The 26,790-nt window shown below is 45.0% G+C and overlaps 2 protein-coding genes across 2 annotated transcripts in view; both read right to left on the bottom strand.

Moving 5' to 3' along the window:
• LOC114661731 (transmembrane protease serine 9-like) overlaps positions 1-2,390 on the bottom strand; it is an 80,690-nt gene extending 78,300 nt beyond the window's left edge. Inside the window, exon 1 of the mRNA XM_028814906.2 lies at positions 2,261-2,390. Within this exon, the coding sequence (XP_028670739.2) occupies positions 2,261-2,297 (37 nt within the window). The 5' untranslated portion in view covers positions 2,298-2,390. The remainder of the gene's footprint in view (positions 1-2,260) is intronic.
• A 5,711-nt stretch (positions 2,391-8,101) lies between these two features.
• Positions 8,102-26,790, bottom strand: part of LOC127529779 (serine protease 27-like) — a 36,526-nt gene continuing 17,837 nt past the window's right edge. Inside the window, exons 4-6 of the mRNA XM_051934546.1 lie at positions 24,621-24,892; positions 21,348-21,517; positions 8,102-8,806 (exon numbers count right to left, since the gene is read on the bottom strand). Of these exons, the coding sequence (XP_051790506.1) occupies positions 8,528-8,806; positions 21,348-21,517; positions 24,621-24,892 (721 nt within the window). The 3' untranslated portion in view covers positions 8,102-8,527. The remainder of the gene's footprint in view (positions 8,807-21,347; positions 21,518-24,620; positions 24,893-26,790) is intronic.

Here is a 26,790-nt window from a genome sequence, read left to right as displayed (position 1 = left end):
CTTACAAGGAAATAAACCTGCAAAGTCAACAGAGACCAAGATGAGGAGATGAAGTGACGGGAGGAGAAAGACAGGATGGCAAAGGATCAGTCAGGGAGGAGAGAAGAGAGGGGGTCACATCACAGAACAAAGTATATAGACAATGAGAATGGAAGAGCGAAAGAAAAGGAGGAATTAAAAATGTGGCCGTAGGGAGGGAGCCACCAAACTCATGAGTGTCACGAGAAACAAGCCGGTCACGTCAGCAGGGGGCGCTAAACTCACTGAACTGGTGGATACCCTGGGGTGGGCAAAATTATGACAGGTCTGCCAGGGCCCAGTTTCAGTAGATAGATAGATAGATAGATAGATAGATAGATAGATAGATAGATAGATAGATAGATAGTGTAGTTGGTAGGATTAGATAATAATTATTATTATGATAGATAGATAGATAGATAGATAGATAGATAGATAGATAGATAGATAGATAGATAGATAGATAGATAGATAGATAGATAGTGTAGTTGGCAGGATTAGATAATTATTATTATGATAGATAGATAGATAGATAGATAGATAGATAGATAGATAGATAGATAGATAGATAGCGTAGTTGGCAGGATTAGATAATAATTATTATTATGATAGATAGCGTAGTTGGCAGGATTAGATAATAATTATTATGATAGAGATAGATAGATAAATAGATAGATAGATAGATAGATAGATCAACGTCAATTCAGCGATTTCTGCAATACTGAGAGATAAGGCAGGTTAATAAGGCAATCCCAATCATTTGCCTCAGAAAAGTGGTCTTCACTGATGCTACGACGGTTTTCTAACAGATTTTCGGTTTTCTAACAGGACATATATACATCCATCCATTATCCAACTATATCCTAACTACAGGGTCACGGGGGTCTGCTGGAGCCAATCCCAGCCAACACAGGGCGCAAGGCAGGAAACATACCCCGGCAGGGCGCCAGTCCACCGCAGGGCGCGCACTCTCTCTCTCTCTCACACACACACACACACAGTAGGGACAATTTAGGATCACCAATCCACCTAACCTGCATGTCTTTGGACTGTGGGAGGAAACCCACGCAGACACGGGGAGAACATGCAAACTCCACGCAGGGAGGACCCGGGAAGTGAACCCAGATGTGTCTCCTAACTACGAGGCAGCAGCGCTACTTCTATATATATTGTCTATATACATATAATGTGCATACAGTACACAACACAGATCGGGAAAATGAATGCGCGTGCGCCGTCTTCATTCTGCCACACTCAGGGTGCAGTGAGGCGATGCGTGAACTTTGATTTATCATGACATTTGTGTCATACTATTTTTCTCAGTTTCCATGGCACTATACTAATGCTGCCCAGGTTGTGGCTGTAATACATTCGGTTTATACTTAACCGTCTTATTTTGTATTATTTTGTCATAATTATCAAAAAGGACAGTGTCATGAAAGCGCCACCCTTTCCAATGAGCCGCCTGTGACGATTGTCTCGCCACCTCGCCCTACGCGTGTCTCCGCTCTGTCACTCTATTTACTGTACGTTGTATCATTTGCATATGTGGCAGGTTACACGGTAATACGGTAAATACGGTGCAGTATTTTCCTTCCCTGAAATGGACAAATGACATAAATAACATGCAGAGAAAACAAGTCATGCTGTTTATGGTACTGCTGTGTGATTTCGTTCGTTGACAGATTGTTCTGCACACCAAGAAAGACAAATCAGAACAATAAACACAGAAGTGTAATTTGCGCTGGTATGACGCTGTTTGCCGCTTTACACGCCACTTGGGGGGGGGGGGGGCATGGGGGCAAGGGGTATGGGGGGGGGGGGGACACCAATTCATTGTAGACCACCGCGTCACCTGGCGGTCCCTTCTCCGTACGTCAGCGATCACATCTCAGTTTGCTGAAGTTCTGCCCTTTCAATTTTTCGATCCCGTTTTACAAAAGCGCTTTTCTAAATGCACAGGTTTCCTCCCGTCGGACCCGCTGAGGAGCTCAGTCCTAAATTGTAATAATAAAAAACTTTTTCTGAAACAATTTGGAGTGCCTGAAAGCAGCGACACCTGTGAAGAATTTCGCGTTTTTACTGAAGCAAAAGACCGTCTTATCTTTAGCGAAAACGCGAGCTCCGCATTCCTGCCCCGACGTGACCCCCTTCAGTGCCACCAGCACTACACCCTAACACCCCCATCAATAATAAGAACAGACCTCCAGTCACGTGCCACCCATAACCCCCTTTCACTTACCAAGCAGCAGATGTGAGACCCCCAGCCGAGCCCTCATGCTGCCAGCCCAGACTCGTGCAGCTGCTTGGTCGCCGGCTCTTACGCAGGTGTGGCCCCTTGTCGCGCAGAGCGCCACCTCCGAGTACGCACTTTGACGGTCACAAACCCGTCTGGCAACTTCCTGAAATGCTATTTTGGTTTATCAGAGGTGGGACAAACTAAGAGCGAAGTGCCCGGAGAGCCAAATGGTGTGATAGGAGAAAAGCCGAGCCGCGATTGAAGGAATTTTGATTATTTGGGGTTTGACCATTAATGACGTGGACCAACACACAAGTGGCCAAAGACATACAAAGAGGAAGGAGAAGATTTAGACGATTAAAGTCCACGGGTTATCCTTATCAAAAATGAAATGGGAAACACTCTGAAGGGCCGGCCAAGGTGGACTGAAGGTGGACAGGCTGCTTTAGGTGCTTTTCCAGCTCTTCCCCACTCTTTCCACTTCTTCACGTTTGATGTCGTTGGTTATTCAATGACTTGGATGTTTTCCTGTCTCCATTGTCAGAGCTGATCTTTTCAAGGAGGTGCTTGTTGTGCTCTTCTGTCTTCATTGTGTTGGTCAGGCCACCATACTGACCACAAGCTGGACCTTCAGATACAACCAGAGGAGACCCCAGACAGGTGGCCTCCATTGAACTATTAATGGGACTTCTGAAACCAGTTGGCAGCTCCAGTGACGATTTAGGGGTTTCATGTTAATGGTTTGAGGGTGGTTGAATAGTTATGCAGCCAATTATTTTAGAATTTATATTTATACTTAATTTAAGGATGTGCTTCCACTTTTGACATTAAAGGGTCTCTTTGGCTTGATTGGTGTCAAAATGTCAAATTAAATCCATTGGGATTCAATGCTGTAGAATGAAAAAATGTGAAAACTTCCTTTAGGCACCTTGAGGTATTTCATCCTTTTTAAATTGAATTATTTTTGAGGGAGGGGGCTAATTTTTTTTTTGCAGCAGAGCCCCTTAAACTCTAATTATCTCACTGACTGGACTGTTTGAGTCCTGGCTTGTGCCCAATGCCGCCTGAATAGGCCCTGGCACCCTGCCACCCAGAAGCAGATTGAGCAGATTTGAGGAGGGCAGGTCACGTGACGTTCCTGCTAAGCTCCGCCTTTCTGCTCAGCACACGTCTAGCTCCGAGCAGAGGTGTCTCATTACTTCAGTTTCTGCCTTTCCTCATTCAGGGCTTTTCTCATAGTTGCGGTTTTCTCCCACATTTAAAGCAGGAAAGTTCATCCGAGATTCCGAGTCCTGTAAGCGTGCCCTGCGGTGGAATGGCACGCCCCTCCAGACTGTGCACATACTCTTGGAACTGTCACTGACCCCATCAGCCCAACCTTGCAAACTTATAACTGGCATAGAGGTAAAGGGATTAATTGTTCAACAGATGCATGAAACAATGGACAGATGTGCCTAAGGAGAAAGAGCCTGGCAGAATGGTGCCCTGGCTTACAGGAAGTAGGCACATGCCTTCCGTTTACATAAACTAAATGAAGCAGCAGCTGGCAGCAGCATTGCCAGGCCAGTTTGACCACCTCGAAAGAAGCAAACAGTCAGTTTCAGTTACTGCTTAATCCACTGGTCGGTCTCTGTGCTGAAAATACAACAAACAGGGACACAATGCCAGGGCTGTCATCCTCCAATAGGAGGGCGCCCTGTAGCAGCACATGATGTGATTGGAGCAGAGTTTGTCTGAAATAACGGGGTGCGTGTGCAATGACATACAGACTGGAACTTTATACACGTAGCCCGATCAGTTTACCAGTGGACATCAGGGCTTGGCGCGGGCTGGTATGTGCCAGTGTACCAGCAGGTCAACACCCCTAGCTCTGAACAACCCCCTCTCCCCCAGCTCTTTCCTCTGAAACACCAGGGGGCACGAGACCCAATAAAATAAAGATGGATCAGTGTACTTGAACCGCCAAGTGGGGAACTCCCCCCATTACGACATTTTGTAACATTTACAAGACAAGAACCAAGACAGTGAGTGCCCGCCGTGATTGGTGTCCACTTCAAGCACAGCTACCCATGTTGGGTTCCAAACCAGCGCATCAGTTTCTTACCCCATTTAACAGATCTCCGAACAAGTCGATATGATTGGGAGCGCATTTGTTGGTTTTTGATCAAGTCCATTGGGTTTGTGACCACATTTGTGAGGTTTACATAAAAAGTCAATGAGGTTGTTCGCACATTTGTTGATTTCTGCAACAGTCCATCGGATTCATTAGCACATTTCTTGATTTCCATACAAGTCGATACGTTTATTAGAGCGTTTGTTTTCGAAGAAGCCAATCTTTTTTTTTTTTGTCTACACTTGCAGATTTTTATGCAAGTCTATTAGGCTCTTAGCGCATTTGTTGATTTCTGCAACAGTCCATTGCTTTTCTAGAGGATTTGTTGGTTTCTGAACAAGTACCTAGGCTTGTGAGCGCTTTTGTAGATCTCCGAACAAGTCCATCGGTTTGTTAGCACATCTGTTGGTTTCCAAAATGAGTACTCAGACTTGTTAGCACTTAGGCACAAGTCGACGAGGCTGTCAGTTTCTTAGCACATTCATTTCCAAACAAAGTCCATCATTGTGTTACCGCATTTGGGGATTTGTATACAAGTCGATACGTTTTATAGCACCTTGACTGTTTTGCAAATGAGTACGCAGGCTTGTTAGCGCATTTGCAGAAGTCCAAACAAGTCCATCGGTTTCTTACTGCGCTAGTAGATCTCCATCCAAGTTGATTAGGCCGTTAGCACATTTGTCGAAATCTGAAAAAGTCCATCAGCTTCTTACTGTTTGTTGATTTCCAAACAAAGTCCATCAGTTTGTTACTTCAATTCCAGATTTCTGTACAAGTCGATACGTTTCCTAGTTCATCTGTTGGTTTTTGAACAAGTCCATCGTTTTTTTTTTTTTTTTTTTTTTGGTTTACCACATTTGTAGATTTACGTAAAAAGGTGATTAGGTTGTTTAGGGCATTTGTGATTTCTGCAAAAGTCCATCAGATTCTTAGCACATTTCTTGATTTCCCATACAAAGTCCATCAAGTGTGTTACGGCATTTGGAGATTTCCATACAAGTCAATATGTTTGTTAGTTCATTTACTGGTTTTTGAACATCTCCATCGGTTTTTAACTGCATTTGTAGATTTATATCCAAGTCGATTAAGTTTTTAGCACAGATGTTGATTTCTGCAACAGTCCATTGCTTTTTTTAGCACATTTATTGGTCTCTGAATGAGTACGTAGGCTTGTTAGTGCATTTCTAGATGGCAGAACAAGTCGATAAGTTTGTTAGCGCATTTGTTGGTCTCTGAACAGGTCCATCAGTTTCTTACTTGCAGTAGAAGATCTCCGTCCAAGTCAATTAAGTTCTTAGCTCAGTTGTCGATTTCTGCAAAAGTCCATCAGATTCTTAGTTCATTTCTTGATTTTCCATACAAAGTCCATCAGTCTGTTACTGCATTTCCAGATTTCTGTACAAGTCGATAAGTTTGTTAGTTCATTTACTGGTTTTTGTACAAGTCCTTCATTTTTTTTTTTTTGCTGCATTTGTAGATTTATATCCAAGTCGATTAAGTTCTTAGCACAGATGTTGGTTTCTGCAACAGTCCATTGCTTTTTTTTTAGCACATTTATTGGTCCCTGAACGAGCACGTAGGCTTGTTAGCGCATTTCTAGATGGCAGAACAAGTCGATTAAGTTCTTAACACATTTGTTGGTCTCTGAACAGGTCCATCAGTTTCTTACTGCACTAGTAGATCTCCGTCCAAGTCAATTAAGTTCTTAGCGCATTTGTCGAGTTCTGCAAAAGTCCATCAGATTTTTAGAACATTTCTTGATTTTCCATACAAAGTCCATCAGTATGTTATGGCATTTGCAGATTTCCATACAAGTCGATAAGTTCTTAGCACATTTGTTGGTCTCTGAACAGGTCCATCAGTTTCTTACTGCACTAGTAGATCTCCGTCCAAGTCGATTAGGCTGTTAGCTCAGTTGTCGATTTCTGCAAAAGTCCATCGGTTTCTTACCGTTTGTTGATTTCCAAACAAAGTCCATCAGTCTTTTACTGCATTTGCAGATTTCTGTACAAGTTGTTAAGTTTCTTAGTTCATCTGTCAGCCCATCAGTTTCTTCGCACATTTACTTCTGACCAAAGCCCATTGTTGTGTTACAGTATTTGCAGATTTCTGTTCAAGTTGATACATTTGTTTGCGCATTCATTGGTCTGTGAACGAGTACATAGGCTTTTTAGCACATTTCTAGATGGCTGAACAAGTCAATAAGCTTGTTAGCACATTTGTTGGTCTCTGAACAGGTCCATCGGTTTCTTACTGCACTAGTAGATCTCCGTGCAAGTCAATTAAGTTCTTAGCGCATTTGTCGAGTTCTGCAAAAGTCCATCAGATTTTTAGAACATTTCTTGAGTTTCCATACAAAGTCCATCAGTCTGTTACGGCATTTGCAGATTTCCATACAAGTCGATAAGTTCTTAGCACATTTGCTGGTCTTTGAACAGGTCCATCAGTTTCTAACTTCACTAGTAGATCTCCATCCAAGTCGATTAGGCTGTTAGCTCAGTTGTCGATTTCTGCAAAAGTCCATCGGTTTCTTACCGTTTGTTGATTTCCAAACAAAGTCCATCAGTCTGTTACTGCATTTGCAGATTTCCGTACAAGTCGTTAAGTTTCTTAGTTCATCTGTTGGCCTATCAGTTTCTTCGCACATTTATTTCTGACCAAAGCCCATCATTGTGTTACCGTATTTGCAGATTTCTGTCGATATGCTTGTTTGTACATTCATTGGTCTCTGAACGAGTACGTAGGCTGGTTAGCACACTTGCAGATTCACGTACAAGTCGGTTAGGTTAGGTACTTCTCTGGGCTCGGAGACATCTGGGACGGACCATCACACAGTGAAAACGTGCATTGTGCTCGGTGTGTTTTGGAAGAAACGTTCAGGTTTCACATCATCAAGAGAATCATAGGGTCGTGACCTGTGAAAGTGATGACACTGCGGCCCAGAAAGAAAGGCGTTTTAGCGCATAGAAGCGCCCCCCCTTGAATATTCCCATCTCATCTACAATCTCGTGGCAGTACCAATGTGATGCTGGGACTGCAATTCCCATGAGGCAGATGAACTGCACTGGGCCTGGAGGGACGATGGCATTCCGCCGAAGCCTGATGTCACCCCGTCATGAAACGGATCACCTTAATTTGGCTTTCACAACCAACTCTTCAGACCCGCCGTTCCCTTAAAATGAATTCTCCTTCCACTTCACTTGGATTTCACTTTGTATATAAACGACCGGTCGTGAGGCCCTCTAAGTTCTTGTACTCCACCATTCCCTTCTTGGCCGACAAGTTGCCATGCTTCATGAAAGACACACAGACAGCTGAATATTTTATAAAATTTAATTTATTCTTGGCACCAGAAATGTTCCCGTTATTAAATCGGAGAAACTGCAGCACAGACGACTACACAAAAAAAAAGTGAAGTTACAAAAACAAAATGACAGCCCTGAGTGCTAGCGACCTCTAATGGTCATTCTTTACAGTGCAATGTGAATACATGAAAGCATAGAACAGACTAAAATACTTAGAAAGTCATCGGTTTAATCTTATTAAAATGAGAAGGCGAAGAAATTCACTTGTGCACACTGAGGGTGCCTTTGTTCACATGCAGAGCGTGTGGCGCCAGCTCATTGAGTGAGGCTCGCCAATTGGCATTCATTTTGGACGACCTGAAGTTGGACCAACCAGAGAGCAGCACACTAGATCTGGAAACCTGAAGGTGGCCATACGTACCCCCCCCCCCCCCCCCCGAGGAAGTGTGCCGCCATCTGTACACCTGGTCGACACGGAGGGCACTGACACGTCCATTTTATAAAGGCACTTTACAGGGGGTGACAGAAGCCCCTCCAGCTTTGGCTCCTTTGCTCCTCATGTCGCACAGATGGGTCGGTCATTGCATCATTCCGGCTCGGATGACAAGGCTCGAGTTTCTGGAGATTAGTCCAGTGTCCATACTTTGAGTGGCTTTGCCAACAGCCCTGAATTTTTTTTTTTCCTTAATAAATTAACACATTTAAAACAAGTAAATCTTCAGATTTAAGAAACTGATGAAGGTAGATCCTTGTGACGCGAGTGAGTGTAGTTACACACCAAAGACGGCATAGTGGCTCAATAAAAGCAGCTCCAAGTCCCATCGATAAAGAAGGAGAAAATGGGTACCTGGGTTACCCTGCCCTGCCGGCGGAAATGAACCATCCGGCCACCACAGGCACGACCAGCATGGAGGATAACGCTTGCCCTCTTGCCGCTGCCGACATAGCCAAGGTTGCTGAGGGACTGACCGTCCCATTGACGACGGCCTCGATGAAGCCGAGGAAGGAAGAGACCCGAGAGTAGATGCCCGGCTTGAGTGCCTGCGCACAACCGTCACCCCAGCTTACAATGCCAGCCTGGACCCAGGACCCGTTGGTACTGTTGCAGACCAGGGGGCCACCAGAATCACCCTGCAGACAAAGGGAGACATATTAGTGGAATACTCACAATGGCACAAATGAAGTTTTTTTTTAACCAGTGCTGTAATTACACATGGCGTCCAGGGGGGGCAGTAAGCCTGCTCAATTCCCACTCCAGTATTTTTCAATGCTGACCCCCCAGTGGTGAAGATGAATCCGGCATCTTGTAGCTGTGGGGTAGGGAAGGGTTAACCATTGAGCCACCATGCCTACCTAATGCAAATATGCTACACATTGCCAGTTGGCAAAGGGGTAATAAGCTTGGCATTGGGCAGGCAGCAAGAACAAAATCTAAAACAGGAGATTGATGGGAATGGCGCCATTCTATAGCACCTTTCCTATCTGTCTGCCCGCCATTTCTAAGGCACCATAGAAAACAGATAACTACATACGAGTGACTTTGAATTGATTCAGCAGTGAGCCGCACCAAAGATAACATGCAAGTGCAATTCGAGAGAGGGGAGCTCACCAGGGGGCGCTAATCCTGCACGATTAGCAACTAAGGTGGCGTCCACTCCGCTACATTTTCATTTAAAAAACACAGTTTCAGTTTTTTTACCTTTTCTCCACCCTACCCTGAAATTTAAGCCCCAAAAAACGGAGACTTTTGAAAAATGTTCTGCATGGAGAGCTCCAGATGGGCATCGGGTGAAAAATGGAGAGTTGTGAAAAGCGCAGACTCTGATAGGTTTGTGCTTAGTACATGGCCCCTTCCCTGATTGGATCCTGCTGATTACAATGTCTCCCTGATTGGTCGCCCTTTGGGGAAGGGAACGACATTCCAACATGGCAGACATCAGAGGAGCTGCATCTAAATTACGTTTTGTCCCCTTTTGAATGTCATCTACGTTAAGCAAAAGGCTAATAAATCATCTCTGGTCACTACAGTTATGTGTTGAATATCATGGCTGGTGGTGCAAACAACCCTTCGGTGATTTTTTCCCACCAATGGTGAATGGTTGGAGTCAGAAGTTTCCATCCACTTTTGTGAATTCTTTCAAACTCACTTTATAAGCCCACCACTGTCCTAACAAACTGTAAATTTGGCGTATTGGTTTAAGATGTCTACTTTGTGCAGGGTAGAAGTCAGGTTTGCCAACAATGTTGACCAAGTATTTCACTTTTCATTGACCATATCACAATTCTAGTGGGTCACAAGTTTACATGCACTTTGTTAACTTGGCCTTTAAATAGATTGGAACATTCCAGAAAATGACGTCAAGCCTTTAGGTGGTTAGACAATTAGCTTCCGAGAGCCAGTTATCCCACAGGTCGATGTGTGTTAAGGCCGACCATCAAACTCACTGCCTCACTTCCAAAATGGGAAAAATCAAAAGACACCAGGCAAGACCTCAGGAAGATAAAAAAAAAGGTGGACCTCCACAAGTCTGGTTCATCCTTGGGAACAACTTCTAAACAGCCAAAAGGTTCCACATTCATCCGTACAAACAATGATACGCAAGTATAAACACCATGGGACCACCCAGCTGTCATACCACTCAAGAAGGAGACACATTGTCTCTCCAAGAGAATGGACTTTGGCACGAAAAGTGTAAATCAATCCCAGAACAACAGCAGAAGACCTTGTGAAGATGATGGAGGACACAGGTAGATGAGTATCGATATCGACATCACCTGAAAGGCTGCTACAATTATGACAAAGCCACCACTCCAAAGCTACCATAAAAAAAGCCAGACTGCAGTTTGCTGTGCCATATCAGGACCAAGATCTGACCTTCTGGAGAAATGTCCTCTGGTCTGATGAATCCAAGAGGGAACTGTTTGGCTAACATGACCATCGTGAAAAAGGGTGAGACTTACAAACCAAAGACCACCACCTTAAGCATCATGTTGTGGGGGGCTGCAGGAGGGACTGGTGCTCTTCACAAAACAGATGGCTTCATGAAGAAGGAAAATGGAGATACACAGCAACAACATCATCTCAAGAGCTCAGCAAGGAAGTTGAAGCTCAGCCCCAAATGGGTCTTCCAAATGGAAAAGGCCCCCAATGGTTTAAGGACAAAACGGTCAAGGCATTGTAGTGGCCATCACAAAGCCCTGACCTCAATCTGGTTGAAAATTTGTGGGCAGAAGTGAAAAATCGCGTGTGAGCAAGGAGGCCGACAAACCTGTCCCAGTTACAACAGTTCCGACTGGAGGAGTGGGCCAGAATTCCAGCAACGTATTGTCAGAAGCTTGTGGAAGGTGACCCAAAATGTTTGGCTCGAGTTAAACAACTTAAAGGCAATGAGACCAAATATGAACAAAGTGGTAGGTGAACCCGATCTCATCAAGAAAAAGTGAAATTCTCAGGGGTCTGGCAACATTTGGCAAGACAAAAGTACATTTTTCCACCAAGGCAGAGGTCTTAAAACGATGATCCAAATTTAAAGTGTGTTGGTATAAAATCTGCGGAGGGTTAGAAAGAAGCGAGTTTGAAAGAATTCACCCCAAATATATGCAATGCCAGTGCTGGGTTATTTTTGCGCCATAGGCCAAGCTTATCAGTGCGCCGACCGACTTTTTCGGTAGCTGACCCATATGGCTGGGTCCCCCCTCAACCCACCGACAAATGCCTTCTTCTTTCAGCTGCTCCCATTAGGGGTTTCCACAGCGGATCTTCTTCCATCTCTTCCTGTCCTCTGCATCTTGTTCTGTCACCCTGATCACCTGCATGTCCTCTCTCACCACATCCATAAACCTTCTCTTAGGCCTTCCTCTTCTCCTCTTCCCTTGCAGCTCTATCCTTAGCATCCTTCTCCCAATATACCCCTCATATCTCCTCTGCACATGTCCAAACCAATGCAATCTCGCCTCTCTGACTTTGTCTCCAAACCGTCCAACTTGTGCTGACCCTCTAATGTTCTCGTTCCTAATCCTGTCCATCCTCGTCACACCCAATGCAAATCATAGCATCTTTAACTCTGCCACCTCCAGCTCTGTCTCCTGTGCCATCGTCTCCAGCCCATATAACAGTGTTGTATCAGAAATAGCAGTTCACACGTGTAATGCTTAACTATCTTTTCTTTATTTAACATCCACACCAACCACCAATACTTCTGTTTTTCCTCCTACAACCCCCCCTCACATCTGCTTCTGCACAGACATCACATTTCCCCTCCCATTCTTAAAATGAAGGCCTACTTGGTAACATACATTGCATCCGGAAAGTATTCCCAGCGCTTCATCACTTTTTCCACATTTTGTTCTGTTACAGCCTTATTCCAAAATGGATTCAATTCATTTTTTTCCTCAGAATTCTACACACAACACCCCATAATGACAACTTGAAAAAAGTTTACTTGAGATTTTTGCAAATTTATTAAAAATTAAAAAACTGAGAAATCCCATGTCCATAAGTATTCACAGCCTTTGCTCAATACTTTGTCGATGCCCCTTTGGCAGCAATTCCAGCCTCAAGTCTTGTTGAATATGATGCCACAAGCTTGGCACACCTATCCTTGGCCAGTTTGGCCCATTCCTCTTTGCAGCACCTCTCAAGCTCCATCAGGTTGGATGGGAAGCGTCGGTGCACAGCCATTTTAAGATCTCTCCAGAGATGTTCAAGTCTGGGCTCTGGCTGGGCCACTCAAGGACATTCACAGAGTTGTCCTGAAGCCACTCCTTTGATATCTTGGCTGTGTGCTTAGGGTCGTTGTCCTGCTGAAAGATGAACCGTCGCCCCAGTCTGAGGTCAAGAGCGCTCTGGAGCAGGTTTTCATCCAGGATGTCGCTGTCCATTGCTGCAGTCATCTTTCCTTTTATCCTGACTAGTCTCCCAGTTCCCCACAGCATGATGCTGCCACCGCCATGCTTCACTGTAGGGATGGTATTGGCCTGGTGATGAGCGGTGCCTGGTTTCCTCCAAACGTGACGCCTGGCATTCACACCAGAGAGTTCAATCTTTGTCTCATTAGACCAGAAAATTTTCTCTCTTATGGTCTGAGAGTCCTTCAGGTGCCTTTTGGCAAACTCCAGGTGGGCTGCCATGTGCCTTTTACTAAGGAGTGGCTTCCGTCTGGCCACTATACCATACAGGCCTGATTGGTGGATTGCTGCAGAGATGGTTGTCCTTCTGGAAGGTTCTCCTCTCTCGACAGTGGACCTCTGGAGCTCTGACAGAGTGACCATCGGGTTCTTGGTCACCTCCCTGACTAAGGCCCTTCTCCCCCAATCGCTCAGTTTAGATGGCCGGCCAGCTCTAGGAAGAGTCCTGGTGGTTTCGAACTTCTTCCACGTACGGATGATGGAGGCCACTGTGCTCATTGGGACCTTCAAAGCAGCAGAAATTGTTCTGTAACCTTCCCCAGATTTGTGCCTTGAGACAATCCTGTCTCGGAGGTCTACAGACAATTCCTTTGACTTCATGCTTGGTTTGTGCTCTGACATGAACTGTCAACTGTGGGACCTTCTATAGACAGGTGTGTGCCTTTCCAAATCATGTCCAGTCAACTGAATTTACCACAGGTGGACTCCAATGAAGCTGCAGAAACATCTCAAGGATGATCAGGAGAAACAGGAGGCACCTGAGCTCAATTTTGAGCTTCATGGCAAAGGCTGTGAATACTTATGGACATGGGATTTCTCAGTTTTTTCATTTTTAATAAATTTGCAAAAATCTCAAGTAAACTTTTTTCACGTTGTCATTATGGGGTGTTGTGTGTAGAATTCTGAGGAAAAAAATGAATTTAATCCATTTTGGAATAAGGCTGTAACATAACAAAATGTGGAAAAAGTGATGAAGCGCTGGAAATACTTTCCGGATGCACTGTACACTTTTCCGAGTTAAGAGTGACATGGTAACGTGAGAGTTGGTGGAGGACCTGAGAAAGGCATTCATCATGTTGGCCCAGGGTGGTACCATGCACTACGATGTCATCCAAATAAATGGCTACACCTTGGAATTCCTGCATGCATGAGAGATGTGACCTTCTGAAAACAGCTAGGTGCTGAGCTGAGGCCAAAAGGCATCCTCTTATAACGGATGACACCGAGGTGATGTCACAAAAGCTGTTAGATCTCTGCTTATAGGATCAAGGGGAACCTGCAGATAGCTATGATTTAGGTCCAGTTTACTGAACACTGGAGACCCATGAAAATGTGTGGTCAGCTCCTCGGCAGTTAGCAAAGGGTATTTATCGGGAATAATTGCTTTATTTACAGAACGCAGATCAATGCAAATATGCAAACCTCCTGATTCTTTCTTCACTACAACTAAATTTGAAATCCATAGGGAAGCAACCACTGGTTCAATAATGTCCTCTTCCAGGAGGTGGCGGAGCTCTGTCGAAACCTGGTCTCTTAATGATAATCGCACTCTGCGCAGCGGTTGGATAACTGGAGAAATTGTTTTACCCACTGTGGGTCGATGGATGAACCCAGTAATGCGAACCAACCCAGTAAATAACATTGGGAAGGCCTGTTGCCATTGTGATGTCACCTGCATAATGTCAGTGCCACTTGAATCACACAAATGAAATTGTAATCTGTGGAGCAGATCCAAACCCATTAGATTTGCACCCATTGTGGTTACAAAAAATGTAAAATCAAAAGGCCCTTGGTCTTTATACTGAACTGCAAGACAAACAGTGCCCAGAACTGGTATGGCTGAGTTACCATATCCTGCAAGTGGTACTGCGGTGTGTTGGAGTGGGACATGAAAGAAGTAAGTGTCCCTCATAGTCACTTTACTCAGCAAAGAAACCTTGGCTCCTGTATCAATGAGTAAAGGGAGAAGAATGTCGTTTACATAACGGGCACACGTTTTGAAAGGGTTGCCTGGTCTGGACACCGAGATAATTATTGCTGAAGATGAAGGTGTCTCCGAGGAGGGTGGATTTGGAGCAGAGCGACACCACCGAGCAAAATAGTTGATTTTTTGACAATTTCTACAGCGCCGGCCGAGAGCAGGACAGTGTCGTGCTTTGGTAAAATGTCTGAGGGAGCCACAGTTTCCACATTCTTGCCTGCACTGGCATTGGCAATGATGTGCCAGTAGGTGGTGCTGTTGCTGTGCCTGACAATTTAGACGCGGCCACTAGTGCTGCTTCGATTTGTTTTCCAATCTCTATGGCTTTACTTAACGTTAAGGTATCTGGTTCCAACAAGGGGGCTCCGCCCCCTGCTCGCTTCGCTTGCCTACCCCCGGCGTTTTGAACCCGTGCCCGCTGGGCAGCCACGTGTGAGGATGACGCACGTTTAATATGGAGCGTTCGCCCGTGTCACTCTGGGGCCCCCCACTGTTAATACGGAGCTCCGTCCGTACTATTATGCGGCGCATTGTGGACTACTGCGAACCCCGTAGTGTTTCCCGTTTCAGTTTGTATCTCGGTCAGTCGAGCTTTTGTTTTTGAAGATTTAGAATTCCGGTCTTCATTATCTGTAACCTGCTGTCCATGTGTTTGGCCCCCTCGTTTAACCTGTTTATGACGTTTTACTTTGCTTTCTACTCTGTCTTTCATTTCTGATCTCGCTTTATTCTGCTGTTGTTTCAATGACACCTGGTCCGTGGTGAATATATTTTCCCTTTTTCAAGTAATAATTTTCATTTGTTTGCGATACTGTGATGTTTATCGTACTGTTAATAATGCATCACTGTAATGTGATTCACCTATGCTGTATAGTTTGGACGTGTGAGGATGACGTATGTTTAATACGGAGCGGTCGCCCGTGTCACTCTGGGTCTCCCCACTGTTACTACGAAGCTGTTTCTGAACTATTATGTGGTGCATTGTGGAGCACTGCGGACTCTGTAGTGTTCCCCGTTTCACTTCGTATCTCGTTTAGTCGAGCTTTTTCTTTTTGGAGCAGTGCCTGCCTGGTCTGCGGCATTTCAGACGCACGTTGTAGGCGCCTGCGTTCATTAATTATATCCAGGCAGGCGCGTGTTTGTGTCTCGGTCACTCGAGCTGTGTCGTGTTGAATCCGTGCCTGCTTTGCCTACACAGTTTAAGACACGCGTTGTAGGCGTCCACGTTCATTAGATCTGTCCACGTGGGCTCGGTGTCGAAGCTGTGTTAGTTGTTGAGCTGGTTGGTTTTGGAGCCGAGACAGTTTTGCTTCCACGGTTTCAGACGCGTGTCCGTAACATCTCGGGTTTGATGTATGAACCTTTGTGGACTCCGTAGTGTATCCACGCATTAGTGCCACTCACAATATGGCGGCGACGCTTGCGCCTTCCGTATTATGTTGGTTTTTACAATTCTGTGTAGGTGCCTTTGCCTTTTGTACTTTACCGCGCCTTCCGACACACGATGTAGGCGCCTGTACCTTCCGGGTCTGCCTCCGCTGTGTGGTGTGGACGTTTAACTGTCGTTGTTTCTGTCTTTATATTCTGTATCTCGGTGTGCATGTGTTTAATTCCATAGGTTTTTTTGAAGCTGTTGCATTCCAGTTTTCATCATCTGTAACCTGCTCTCCATGTGTTCGTCCCCGTTCTTTAATCCCTTTATAAAGTTTTACTTTGTTTCCTACTCTGTGTTTTATTTCTGACTTCACTTTATCCCGCTTGCGGCATGTCAGACGGTTCGTAGTCTCTCTCGTTTTACTCTGGGCAGGGGGGCTTTGTTCTGTAACCTGCTCTCTATGTGTTTGTCCCTGTTCTTTAACCTCTTTATGACGTTTTACTTTGTTTGCTACTCTGACGGTTCGTAGTCTCTCCCGTTTTGCTCTGGTGCGGGGAGGGGGGGGGGGGGGGCTTTGTGTGGCGCCTGCGCACTATGTCTTTTGTGTCCACGGGCAGGTCCCTGCGTCCATATCCGGTTTACCATTCTCGTTTAGTAATATGGATAATAAACGCTCTCTCAGCTGTTCACAAGACGTTTTCTCAGTCAGTTGGTCCCTTATTAACTCATCTTGTAGTGTCCCGAACTTACAGTGTTGCACAAGCTCACGCAACGCTGAAACAAACTGTGCGATTGACTCACCCGGCTGCTGAGCACGCTGACGAAACTGAAAACTGGCTCAGAAGAACGCTTTTGCTTGGGCCGAAATGGCCATCCAGTGCTGCCACCGCGGCTGCAAAGGTTGCAAGGTAGAAAAAATGCGCTGTCCTTCCACTCCCAAACAGTGTAACAGAAGCGCCCTTTTCCTTGCCGTCTCAACGTTATCCAACCCGGCCGCCAACAGGTACGTCTCGAACGAATGATACCAGCGTCTCCAGGGAACTAGCGGTTCACCAGGTACTGGCAAGAAAGAAGCTGGAGGAGGTAAACCAAACTCTGCCATCCTTGTCGCCAAACTGTTGTACCGGAAATAGTTAAGAATTACACGTGTGTGAACTGCTATCTTTTCTTTATTCAACATCCACACCAACCACCAATACTTCCGTTTTTCCTCCTACAACCCCCCACATCCGGTTCTGCACAGACATCACACACAGCTGGTCTCACTACCGTCCTGTAGACCTTCCCTTTCACTCTTTCTGATATCCGTCCGTCACCCATCTCTACTGACACTCTTCCCCACCCTGCCTGTACTCTCTTTTTCACTTCTCTTCCACAATCCCCATTACTCTGTACTGTTGATCCCAAGTATTTAAACTCCTCCACCTTTGCCAACTCTACTCCCCTCATCCTCACCATTCCACTGACCTCCCTCTCATTCACACACATGTATTCTGTCATGGTGGTCCTACTGACCTTCATTCCTCTCCTCTCATATCTCCACCTCTCCAGGGTCTCCTCAGCCTGCTCCCTACTATTGCTACAGATCACAATGTCATCAGCAAACATCACAGTCCACAGGGACTCCTGTCTAATCTCATCTGTCAACCTGTCCATCACCATTGTGAATAAGAAAGGGATCAGAGCCGATCCCTGATGTAAACTCACCTCCGTCACTCCGACCGCAGACCTCACCATTATCACCTGTCACACTTCCCTCATACATATCCTGTACAACTCTTACATACTTCTCTGCCACTACAATACCACAGCTCCTCTCAGTCACCCTGTCATTTGCTTTCTCCAGGTCCACAAAGATGCAATGCAACTCCTCCTGGCCTTCTCTAAACTTCTCCATCAACATCCTCAGAGCAAACATCTCATCTGTGGTGCTCTTTCTTGGCATGACACCATCCTGCTGCTCACTAATCATCACCTCACTTCTTAACTGAGCTTCCACTACTCTTTCCCATAACTTCATGCTGTGGCTCATCAATTGTATCCCCCTGTAGTTACTGCAGTCCTGCACATCCCCCTTATTCTTAAATATCAGCACCAGTCCACTTCTCCACTCCTCAGGCATCCTCTCACTTTCCAAGATTCCATTAAACAATCTGGTTAAAAACTCCACTGCCATCTCTCCTAAACACCTCCATGCTTCCAAAGGTATGTCATCTGGACCAACAGCCTTTCCATCGCTTCCCTTTCTTCCAGTCATTTTAGCTTTGTAACATGATGATGTAAACGTCTTCAAGGGACTACAGCTGTAGAAATACGGTTAACGACCTCGGGCGCAAAGACGAAAGACACAAAGAGTGGGTTAGCAGGCCTGTAAAGTAACTCCGTAATTTAGGTTCCTGTATTATTCCCACTGTTACACCTTAACAGAGACAATGCAAAGAGAACCCTGTAGTTAAACGAGCTACCATGTTGGCTCTGCTCTCTGGCCTTTCGCCATCTCTCCTGGTGCCTTCGGTCAGGTCCTGCCCCCTATTGGACTCTCATGCCTACCTGGTAATCAGTCGGTCCTTCTACGTGAGCAGGTCTAACATTCAAACTCCATGTACTCCACTACGTCAGTTGCTTTTTCGGGCGTTTTAGTCTTGTGAAAACTCCTTCATGGAGGACACGTCCCCTTCCGGTTTCCGCCAATGTGTGTGTGCCTAGTGTACATGGACGGGGTACGTTGTATGCATTTTCAGTCGTTGTAGTTTGTGCAAGATACTTTCATAAACGATCTGAAAATGCTAACGTGGATGTAGATTAGTTTAGTTTTCTAAAAATCACAATTTTTAAATGGAAATGTCGCAGTATGGATGTAGCCTAAGAAAACGGCCGTTCGTGGAGAGCCCTGGGTGTTTCAAGATGGCGGGATTTCCCCAGAATCCTGGAACAGTTGGCATTGCCAGCAGGATCAGGCAGCCAAGGTAAACCACATCTAATGTGGTAATGGAAATAGGGGCCACTGTAACACAACCTTCCCAGAAAATCTGACCGGTGTTGGCACAGTGACAAAGTGACATCAAGATAAGGGTGACATTACGGCAGTGGCCCAGAAGCTCAAGGTCTCCGTTCAGCTAACATGTACCCACGGCTCAGTTATCCCAGTTGTAGGATAGTCAGTATGCCGACAGGTTTGGTGTGGGGATGCCGTACCCCGAGTGAGAGCAACAGACTGTCAAGCAGTTGGGTTTCAACAAGTGTTTTGGACCGAGGACTGAAAAAATATAGAGGACCACCTGTGAGGAACAGCCACTAATTACAGTACGCTTCCACATTCCGAAGATCACGCTCGTTCTTCTACAGGTATTCGTGTTAGAAGTGCTGCAATGACCTTGGGTGCAAAGAAGAAGGACTCAAATAGTGGGTTGGTAGGCCTGTGTTTTTTGTAAAGTGACTCCTTGATTTAGGTGCCAGTACAAGTCCCACCGTTACAACTTGGGAAGGTACCTTAAGAGAGACAACGACGATGATGCAATCAAAAGTCCATAAAACTCGTACTGCTCCTCAATGAGCTATCATGCTGGCTCCTTTTCGTGGGTTTTACTCACAAGTCTTCGCCTCTCTCCTGGCCTCTTCCAATAGACTCGAGCTGTGGACCTTGCCAGAACTCCCCTCTATTGAGGAGGTTGTCACCTTACATTATGTTGGGAAATTAAGGTGCTTTCTAAATAAACAGGATTCTGAGAAATTAATTCATCCATTTATTTCTAGTAGGATTGACTACTGCAATGCGGTATTCAGTGGATGTTCAAACTGTTCTTTATACAGCCTTCAGTTAATCCAAAATGCGGCTGCAAGAATTATTACAAGAACAAGAAAAAATGAACACATAACTCCAGTTCTTAAATCCTTACAATGGCTCCCGGTTAAGTTTAGGGCAGATTTCAAAATCCTCCTTTTAACATATAAAGCATTAAATGGCCGAGGTCCAGCTTACTTGTCTGAACTTATGACTTACAAACCAGAGCGCACATTAAGATCTCAAGATGCCGGTCTGCTTATGGTTCCAAGGATTAATAAAATAACAGGGGGAGGTCGAGCTTTTAGTTACAGGACCCCTAAACTGTGGAGTGGTCTGCCTGCTACTATAAGAGATGCCCCTTCAGTCTCAGCTTTTAAATCCCGGCTGAAGACTCACTACTTCAGTTTAGCACACCCTGACTAGAGCTGCTGATTAACTGTACAGACTGCATCTCTGTTGTTGGTCATTGGCACTAAAACATCAGTAACATAATATAATTTGTTACTAACCCTCGCCTATTCTGTTTCTCTTCTCGGTACTCAAATGTGGCACTTGGTGCCTCGGCCCACCTGCCAAGTTGTTTTGCCTGCCTAAGGTAAAGTCATCTCTGATGGAGGATCGCAGGAATTGTGGGGTAGAGGAGTGCTTTCATCGGATTGGCTGGCCCAGCACTGGCCAATAGGGGGAGGCAGCATCCTCACCAGGACTCTAAACAAATCCAAATCACATTATGTGATATCATCTACTGTTAAATTCTGCTCCGTACTTGTACATTTTTTATTTTTATACTGTATTGAGGATTTGTTCTGTTCTGTGTATTGTATTGACCTCCTTTTCTTTTTGACACCCACTGCATGCCCAACCTACCTGGACAGGGGTCTCTCTTTGAACTGCCTTTCTGGAGGTTTCTTCCATTTTTTCCCTACAAGGGTTTTTTTTGGGAGTTTTTCCTTGTCTTCTTAGAGAGTCAAGGCTGGGGGGCTGTCAAAGGCAGGGCCCGTTAAAGCCCATTGCGTCACTTCTTGTTTGATTTTGGGCTACACAAAAATAAACTATTGTATTTTATTATACGTCACAAGTTACACTATGGTTAGGGTTAGCAGACTCAAGTCGAGTAAACCAAGCGAGAAAAGCCTGCAGTCCGATTTGCTCTCCAGTGGAGGTCTGCAGCTGGACCCATCTTGGGTTTTCCATCAGGTCTTACCCCTATCTGATCCATTTCTCTTGCCAACCTGGTGCCCAATTCTAAAGTCTACATGACAAGACTAACATTCAAACTCCACGTACTACACACAGGTAGCACATCTGCTTTGCAGTAAGGAGATTGTGAGCTCACATCCACTACGAGGAGAGCACTTGGAGTAGTGAGAATAGAGCTACACTATATAAACGTAAAGAATTATTCTGATTATTATTATTATTACTCCTGCTCGTATGGCTTTGGAAGGAAGACAGACAATAACAGGAACCCAACGCAAACAGAACACGGTCACACTTGCGCTGCTCCTGTGAAGGAAAGTCTGCACTACAGGACCAACAGTCACACCTCGCCAGGTTTACGTTGCAAAACTTGAGGATCCACCAGATGCCTCTGCACACCATCCGGGACGGTTTTGCTCCTTACCTGGCACGAGTCTTTTCCTCCCTGGGTGTAACCTGCACACATCATGTCGCTTAGGATGATCTGGCTGCTGAGACTGATCCCTGTGCCGATGTGGTACATCATATCACAAAGCTGGTTACTGATTATCGGAACCTGAACTTGCTGAAGAGCGTCTGGACTTGCAAGAGGAACTTAGGAGAAAGAAAAAAAAAAAAAAAAGGTAACTTTGGTTTGCTCAGAAAAATTCCACTAAACAGGTGAGAGTAACAAACAAAGCACATCTGCCTCGTTGCATAGCCGCCACTCTATTCTGCAGCATATACGCTTAGAAATAAAAAGGTGCCAAAGCTCTTCTTTGGTGCATTGAGCCATCATAATGACAGTCCTAGGACAAACCTTTATTTAGAGCCTTCACCCCTTTGGCATTCTGTCTACCTCTGGAAAAACAAGCCAAAAGCATTGATCCATTTAATAACAAGAAGTGTGTAACAGATATGGCCACTAGGGGGCGCTCCTACTGCCAAAAACCCCAACACAGACAGACACAAGTTCAGCACACACGCTTTTATTTTTTCCTCTTTTCTCATGTGGGAAACGCTTTCCCTCGTTTCCCACTGTACAGCCCAGCTCAAGCACATAACACCACACTACACAAACGCAGTTCTCTTCTTCTCTCTTTCTCTCCACTCTTCCTCCCGACTCTGGCTTTCGGAGTAGTGGCAGCCGGGCCCTTATATAGGGCACCCAGAAGTCCTCCAGGTGCTCGATGACCTTCTTCCAGCAGAACTCCCAGGTGTGGCGGAAATTCTGCATCAAAGGGCTCAGGCCACGGACCCCAGCAGGGTTGAGCTTCCACGATTCAAACCTGTGGCCCTGCTGCAAGCCAGGGGGGCTGCGTTCCGGGGGAGGATACCCCCCGGGGTCCTTCCTGGCTGCTCTGCCAAACAGAAATACAGTAAACACTAAAACCTCAACATAATCACAGTAGGACAGGTATGTCGAGGGACCACCGCTGTACGGGTGCAGATCTGCTGCACGTTCTTCATGTGACATGTTTCGAAACGGTCACCAACTGACATTTCAGCACTTTTTTTTTTTTATTTTTTCCAAAATGTTTTTCTGCTGCTTTTGCACAAGAAGGTAGAATGTCAGTGTCTGGCCTGCATGATCAACGCTGCCGTTGTGGCATTTCAGGTCAGCAGCCATGCCGCTTGTTCTTCTGAAGAGGTCACCCACCAAGACTTATTTGAGCTTAACACTCTAAAGCAGATCATTATGTGTCACCCCAAGCCTGACTCAGGCTCAACCGTAATTACCTGGAATTTTAAACCCGAGTCAGGCTTGGGGTTAACAAGCTCAATAAGTATCCATGAATAGATGGCAACAGATTTTTGCAAACCAAATGGGTTCCCCATTTTAGTAGGATTCTTGCTGGTGTTCTGCAACCATCACAAAATGCCTGAACGTGTTCCAGTAACAGTGCATCCAGAGGATCCTTCAGATCTCGTACCGGGACCACATCAGAAATGAAGAAGCATATCGCTGAACCGCCACTCACCCTCTGGCCAATATTTTCACTGAATGCTAGTTTCGGTTTGCTGGCCATATTTTTCAATGTGGACCCCATAACGCCGACCAAAAGTGGCCATGCTGTGGACGCCAGCACAGGGGGAAACAGAAGAAGGAGCAACTGAGGCAAATCTGCCAGCGCACTTTTCTCAAAGACCTTCCTTCAAACTAAAGTCGTCCCAAATCTCCAAATAGTTCACTCAGTGTGAGCCACTCGCTCCTAGCCTGCCTTTTATGGGCTGGGGGCGGTCCCTATATGTGATGAACAGGGTAGTCCCGCCCCATGGGGGGGGGGTCCACCCACAAAATACAGGAAGTAGGTGAGCATGATTAACTGCAGAGAAACAAAATAATCAATTAAATTGACAGGAAATGCTTAAGCAAACACAATTACAATTATTTCTGTTAATATCGCTGTAATTGTAATCAAAAATTATTAATGCCCCGGGCTTAAACATAGCAGTAGAAAGCACAAAGTTTCTAAAACCGATAACCTAATAACTTTGAGCCCCTCATTGGATGGCATTCTTGTTAAACTCTAAACCCCGACTGGTCTTATTTTTTTCCTTCCATTTCCTTTTGTTAATTATCAGTTACAGGGAAAAAAAAAATACGATCAGAGTTTACACCTCATTAGTCTAAATGACAGCCTGCCAGACATTCATATTTTCATAGCCGAGTAGTCAAGAAGAATCACTTCATGGAGGGATCAGTTCCATGGGATTAAGGAGAGGCAGAGTTTCTTTCCAGCTAGAGGCAAGGATTAGTTTTAGCAGCAATTACTCCTGAAGAGAATCCTCTGTGCTGACGAGATGAGACGAAATGAGATGAGGATCAGCCTGAAAAGAAGGAAGAAGTGAGGAGAAGAGCCGAGCGTCCAAACGCAGAAAACCAGACAGAGAAATGGCTATGGGAAACCAAGAAAAGTTCCAATTGTTCTTGAATGACGAGAGGAGATGTCTCTTTAATTTTTTATTTATATAGTGCCTTACCCATCCTCAAGGCGCTGCGTGGGCACCACATGCCCATTCACAACTGGTTAATGGGCTGAGCGCGCCACTGCACAAAATGGCAGCAGTGCCAGGATTCTGGTGGTGTTCATCTCGTTTCTTTCAGCCCTACCCCTCTCGGCTACTGGACGCAGACGTATCCAACCAAGATGAAATCATGTGAACAGGACAGGAGCAAAAAAAAAACTGTAATCCAAGATGGCGTTTGTAATCTGATTGAGGGCGAAGAGTTGAAACAAATAGACGATTGTGATCCTTTCTGTGTCTCACAGCTCCTTGTGATGTTTCTTACTTCTGGGGTTGCTGGGAATTGAAGTCCATGCAAAGCAGCACTGCTACACAGCGATAGTACTAGTAGCACGGTCGCCCTCTTTCACGCTCGCACACACACAATCCCATGGATCTCCCTCATCTCAAATTGTCGACAATTGCTTGGCACCGCTTCCCTACTGAAACACCTTAATATTTAGGATGTTTAACGCACCCTTGTGCCACTTGTGGCGACACCAACTCCCCCATCCCTAGGCAAGTGGGCATATTGACCAGTTCGCCAACATCCAATGGCACGTATAGAACTGTGGGAAGGTTACATTGTCAGAAAAAGGAGAAGATCAACCAGGAATCTCATAGTGGAAGCTAAACCTCCAACAGTGAAGATACCAAAAGAGCTCTTCTCTCTCTCACCCCTTCTCACTTTGGGATCCAATCCACTTACCATTTTCTTGGACGTAACCCCATCCAGTCACCCAGCAGTTCTGACCAGTGAAGTTTGAGGTGGCACTAGGAAGGCACACCGGGAGGATGTAATCCGTGTAGTTGACCGGTTGATCCAGCATTATGAGAGAAATATCATATCCTTGTTCAGCTGAAGTGTAATTTGGGTTCACAAACACTTTGGCCAAGTTGCGAATCACCGTGCTGGAGCTCGGCGGGTCCACATTGTCGTAAAGGCCCAAGTACACTTGATACAAGGAGAGGTCGAGAGTGCTGAAAGAAAAGAAGTAGGGGAAGGTCAGCCGCCGGGATTTGCTTAGCAGATGTTTGTATCCAACGCAAACTTACAAATGAGGTCAACATAATTGAGCATGAGGAACTGTTTGGGGACGGAACAAGGGGACAAAATTGACCACCACAGGTAAAGAACTCTAAACCACACAGAGTTAACACAAGACTCTGTCATCTTTCCTTAGTGACATGAACTTTTGAAAGCCATTCTCAATGTGACAGACATTCTCAGAACAACAGAGAGTCTTCAGATGCTTCTTAAACACTAAGGGTGGTGGGCACCTTGTCCCACCAGCTAGGAGTTGCACACGAAAGGAGTCCGGATTGAGATTTAAAAGCCAACCAGAGGTGGAATCACTAGATGGCACTCATCAGCAGACCCAAGTGGGTGAGAAGGAACCTAGGACCCCACAAGTGTCTTCACCTATGTATGGCTCAAAGGGTGGGTTGGAAGGTCACACAGGCTGCAGGTTTTTGTTCCAACTCAGTATTTATATCACTGTATCTGAGTGTGAATCACAGCTGTACAGCAGCTGATCAGAAAGAATTATTGATATACAGCATCAAGCACAAGCTGCCTCAGCCATGCTGTCTATTGAACTTCTCTCACACGGCAAATGCTTCAGAGCCTTTCCTGTACGAACCTCGCGGTTCACAAACAGTTTCATCCCAAGAACTCTAAATGCACTCAATCAGTCCATCAAGTGCTCCTTGTAGAACTGTTAGTACTTATAAGTACAATTACCTCATTGTAAACTTGAGTTAGTGAGTTAGTGTTATAATATTGCACAACCTGGGCCACTTTATAAAGCGCGTATTTACTGTTGTTCCTGGGTGCTGATTGGCTCAGCGACGCAGCGCAGCATTCGATTCTGCTTTGCGTTAGCCAGCATCTCGTCTCGCTCATTCAGCATCAACGTATTTCGCTGTTGGTGAGTACCCATAACTCATTTTCTATGTACTTAGTACACTGTAACTGTACACACATTTTATACAATTTTTCTTGCATTGTATGTATTTATTGCTGCTGGCCTGTCTATCGTAATGGCTGTAACATATGTGATATCAGAGATGCTCAATATCTAATATAACTTGGTAAGTAAAACGAGTGCATTACTGTAAATACAGTAAATATAAAATTTGTTAAAATATGTATTTTTAAAATGTTTAAAACTGTATTACGTATTAAATAAAAGTCAATGATATACGATACATATGTTTGTGTGTAGTATATAAACAGTGTGTTTACATACATAATTTCAGTGAGTCTTACCTAATATCTAAGAATATAAAGGGTTTATGCTGTATAACTGTGCAGGAAATGTTTATAAGAGTGTGGGAGAGTTTATAAGAGCTTAAAATATATCAAAATAACCATATAAACATATGGTTTTTACTTCACAGATTTTCACCTTTTGTGGGGGGTTCTGGAACGCAACCCCGCGATTGAGGAGGGATCACTGTATTACCATTTGAACGTCAAACGGAAAATTGCAAAGCAACAAAAAATGCTTAGAATGTGGTGCTTTACCATAATGTGATGTGAAAGTCACATTTTTTTTTATATTTTGGGGAAACGTTTCAGATAAAGTACCACTTCTAGTTAGTGGAAATAGCTCAAAAGTTGATAGAAATCTACGTATTGTACCAAATACTTGTATGCAAAATTTGGTTGGCCAAAGTGAAAACATACTCAAGTTATCGTGTTTACATCCACACACAGAGAGACACAGACAGATATAACTCCAAAAATGGTATATTTGGTCTAAAACGTTGCGTTTCATCAAAATCTCAAAATGGAATTTTAGGACAATTCCCTACACTTCACAAACGAGAAAGTAAAAAGGTTTGCAGTGACATCCAGCACGGCCGGCCGTATC

Source organism: Erpetoichthys calabaricus, chromosome 12, assembly GCF_900747795.2.
Source record: "Erpetoichthys calabaricus chromosome 12, fErpCal1.3, whole genome shotgun sequence".
In the NCBI taxonomy this organism is placed as follows: Eukaryota; Metazoa; Chordata; class Cladistia; order Polypteriformes; family Polypteridae; genus Erpetoichthys; species Erpetoichthys calabaricus.
This window is presented reverse-complemented; position numbering and strand designations above follow the sequence as displayed.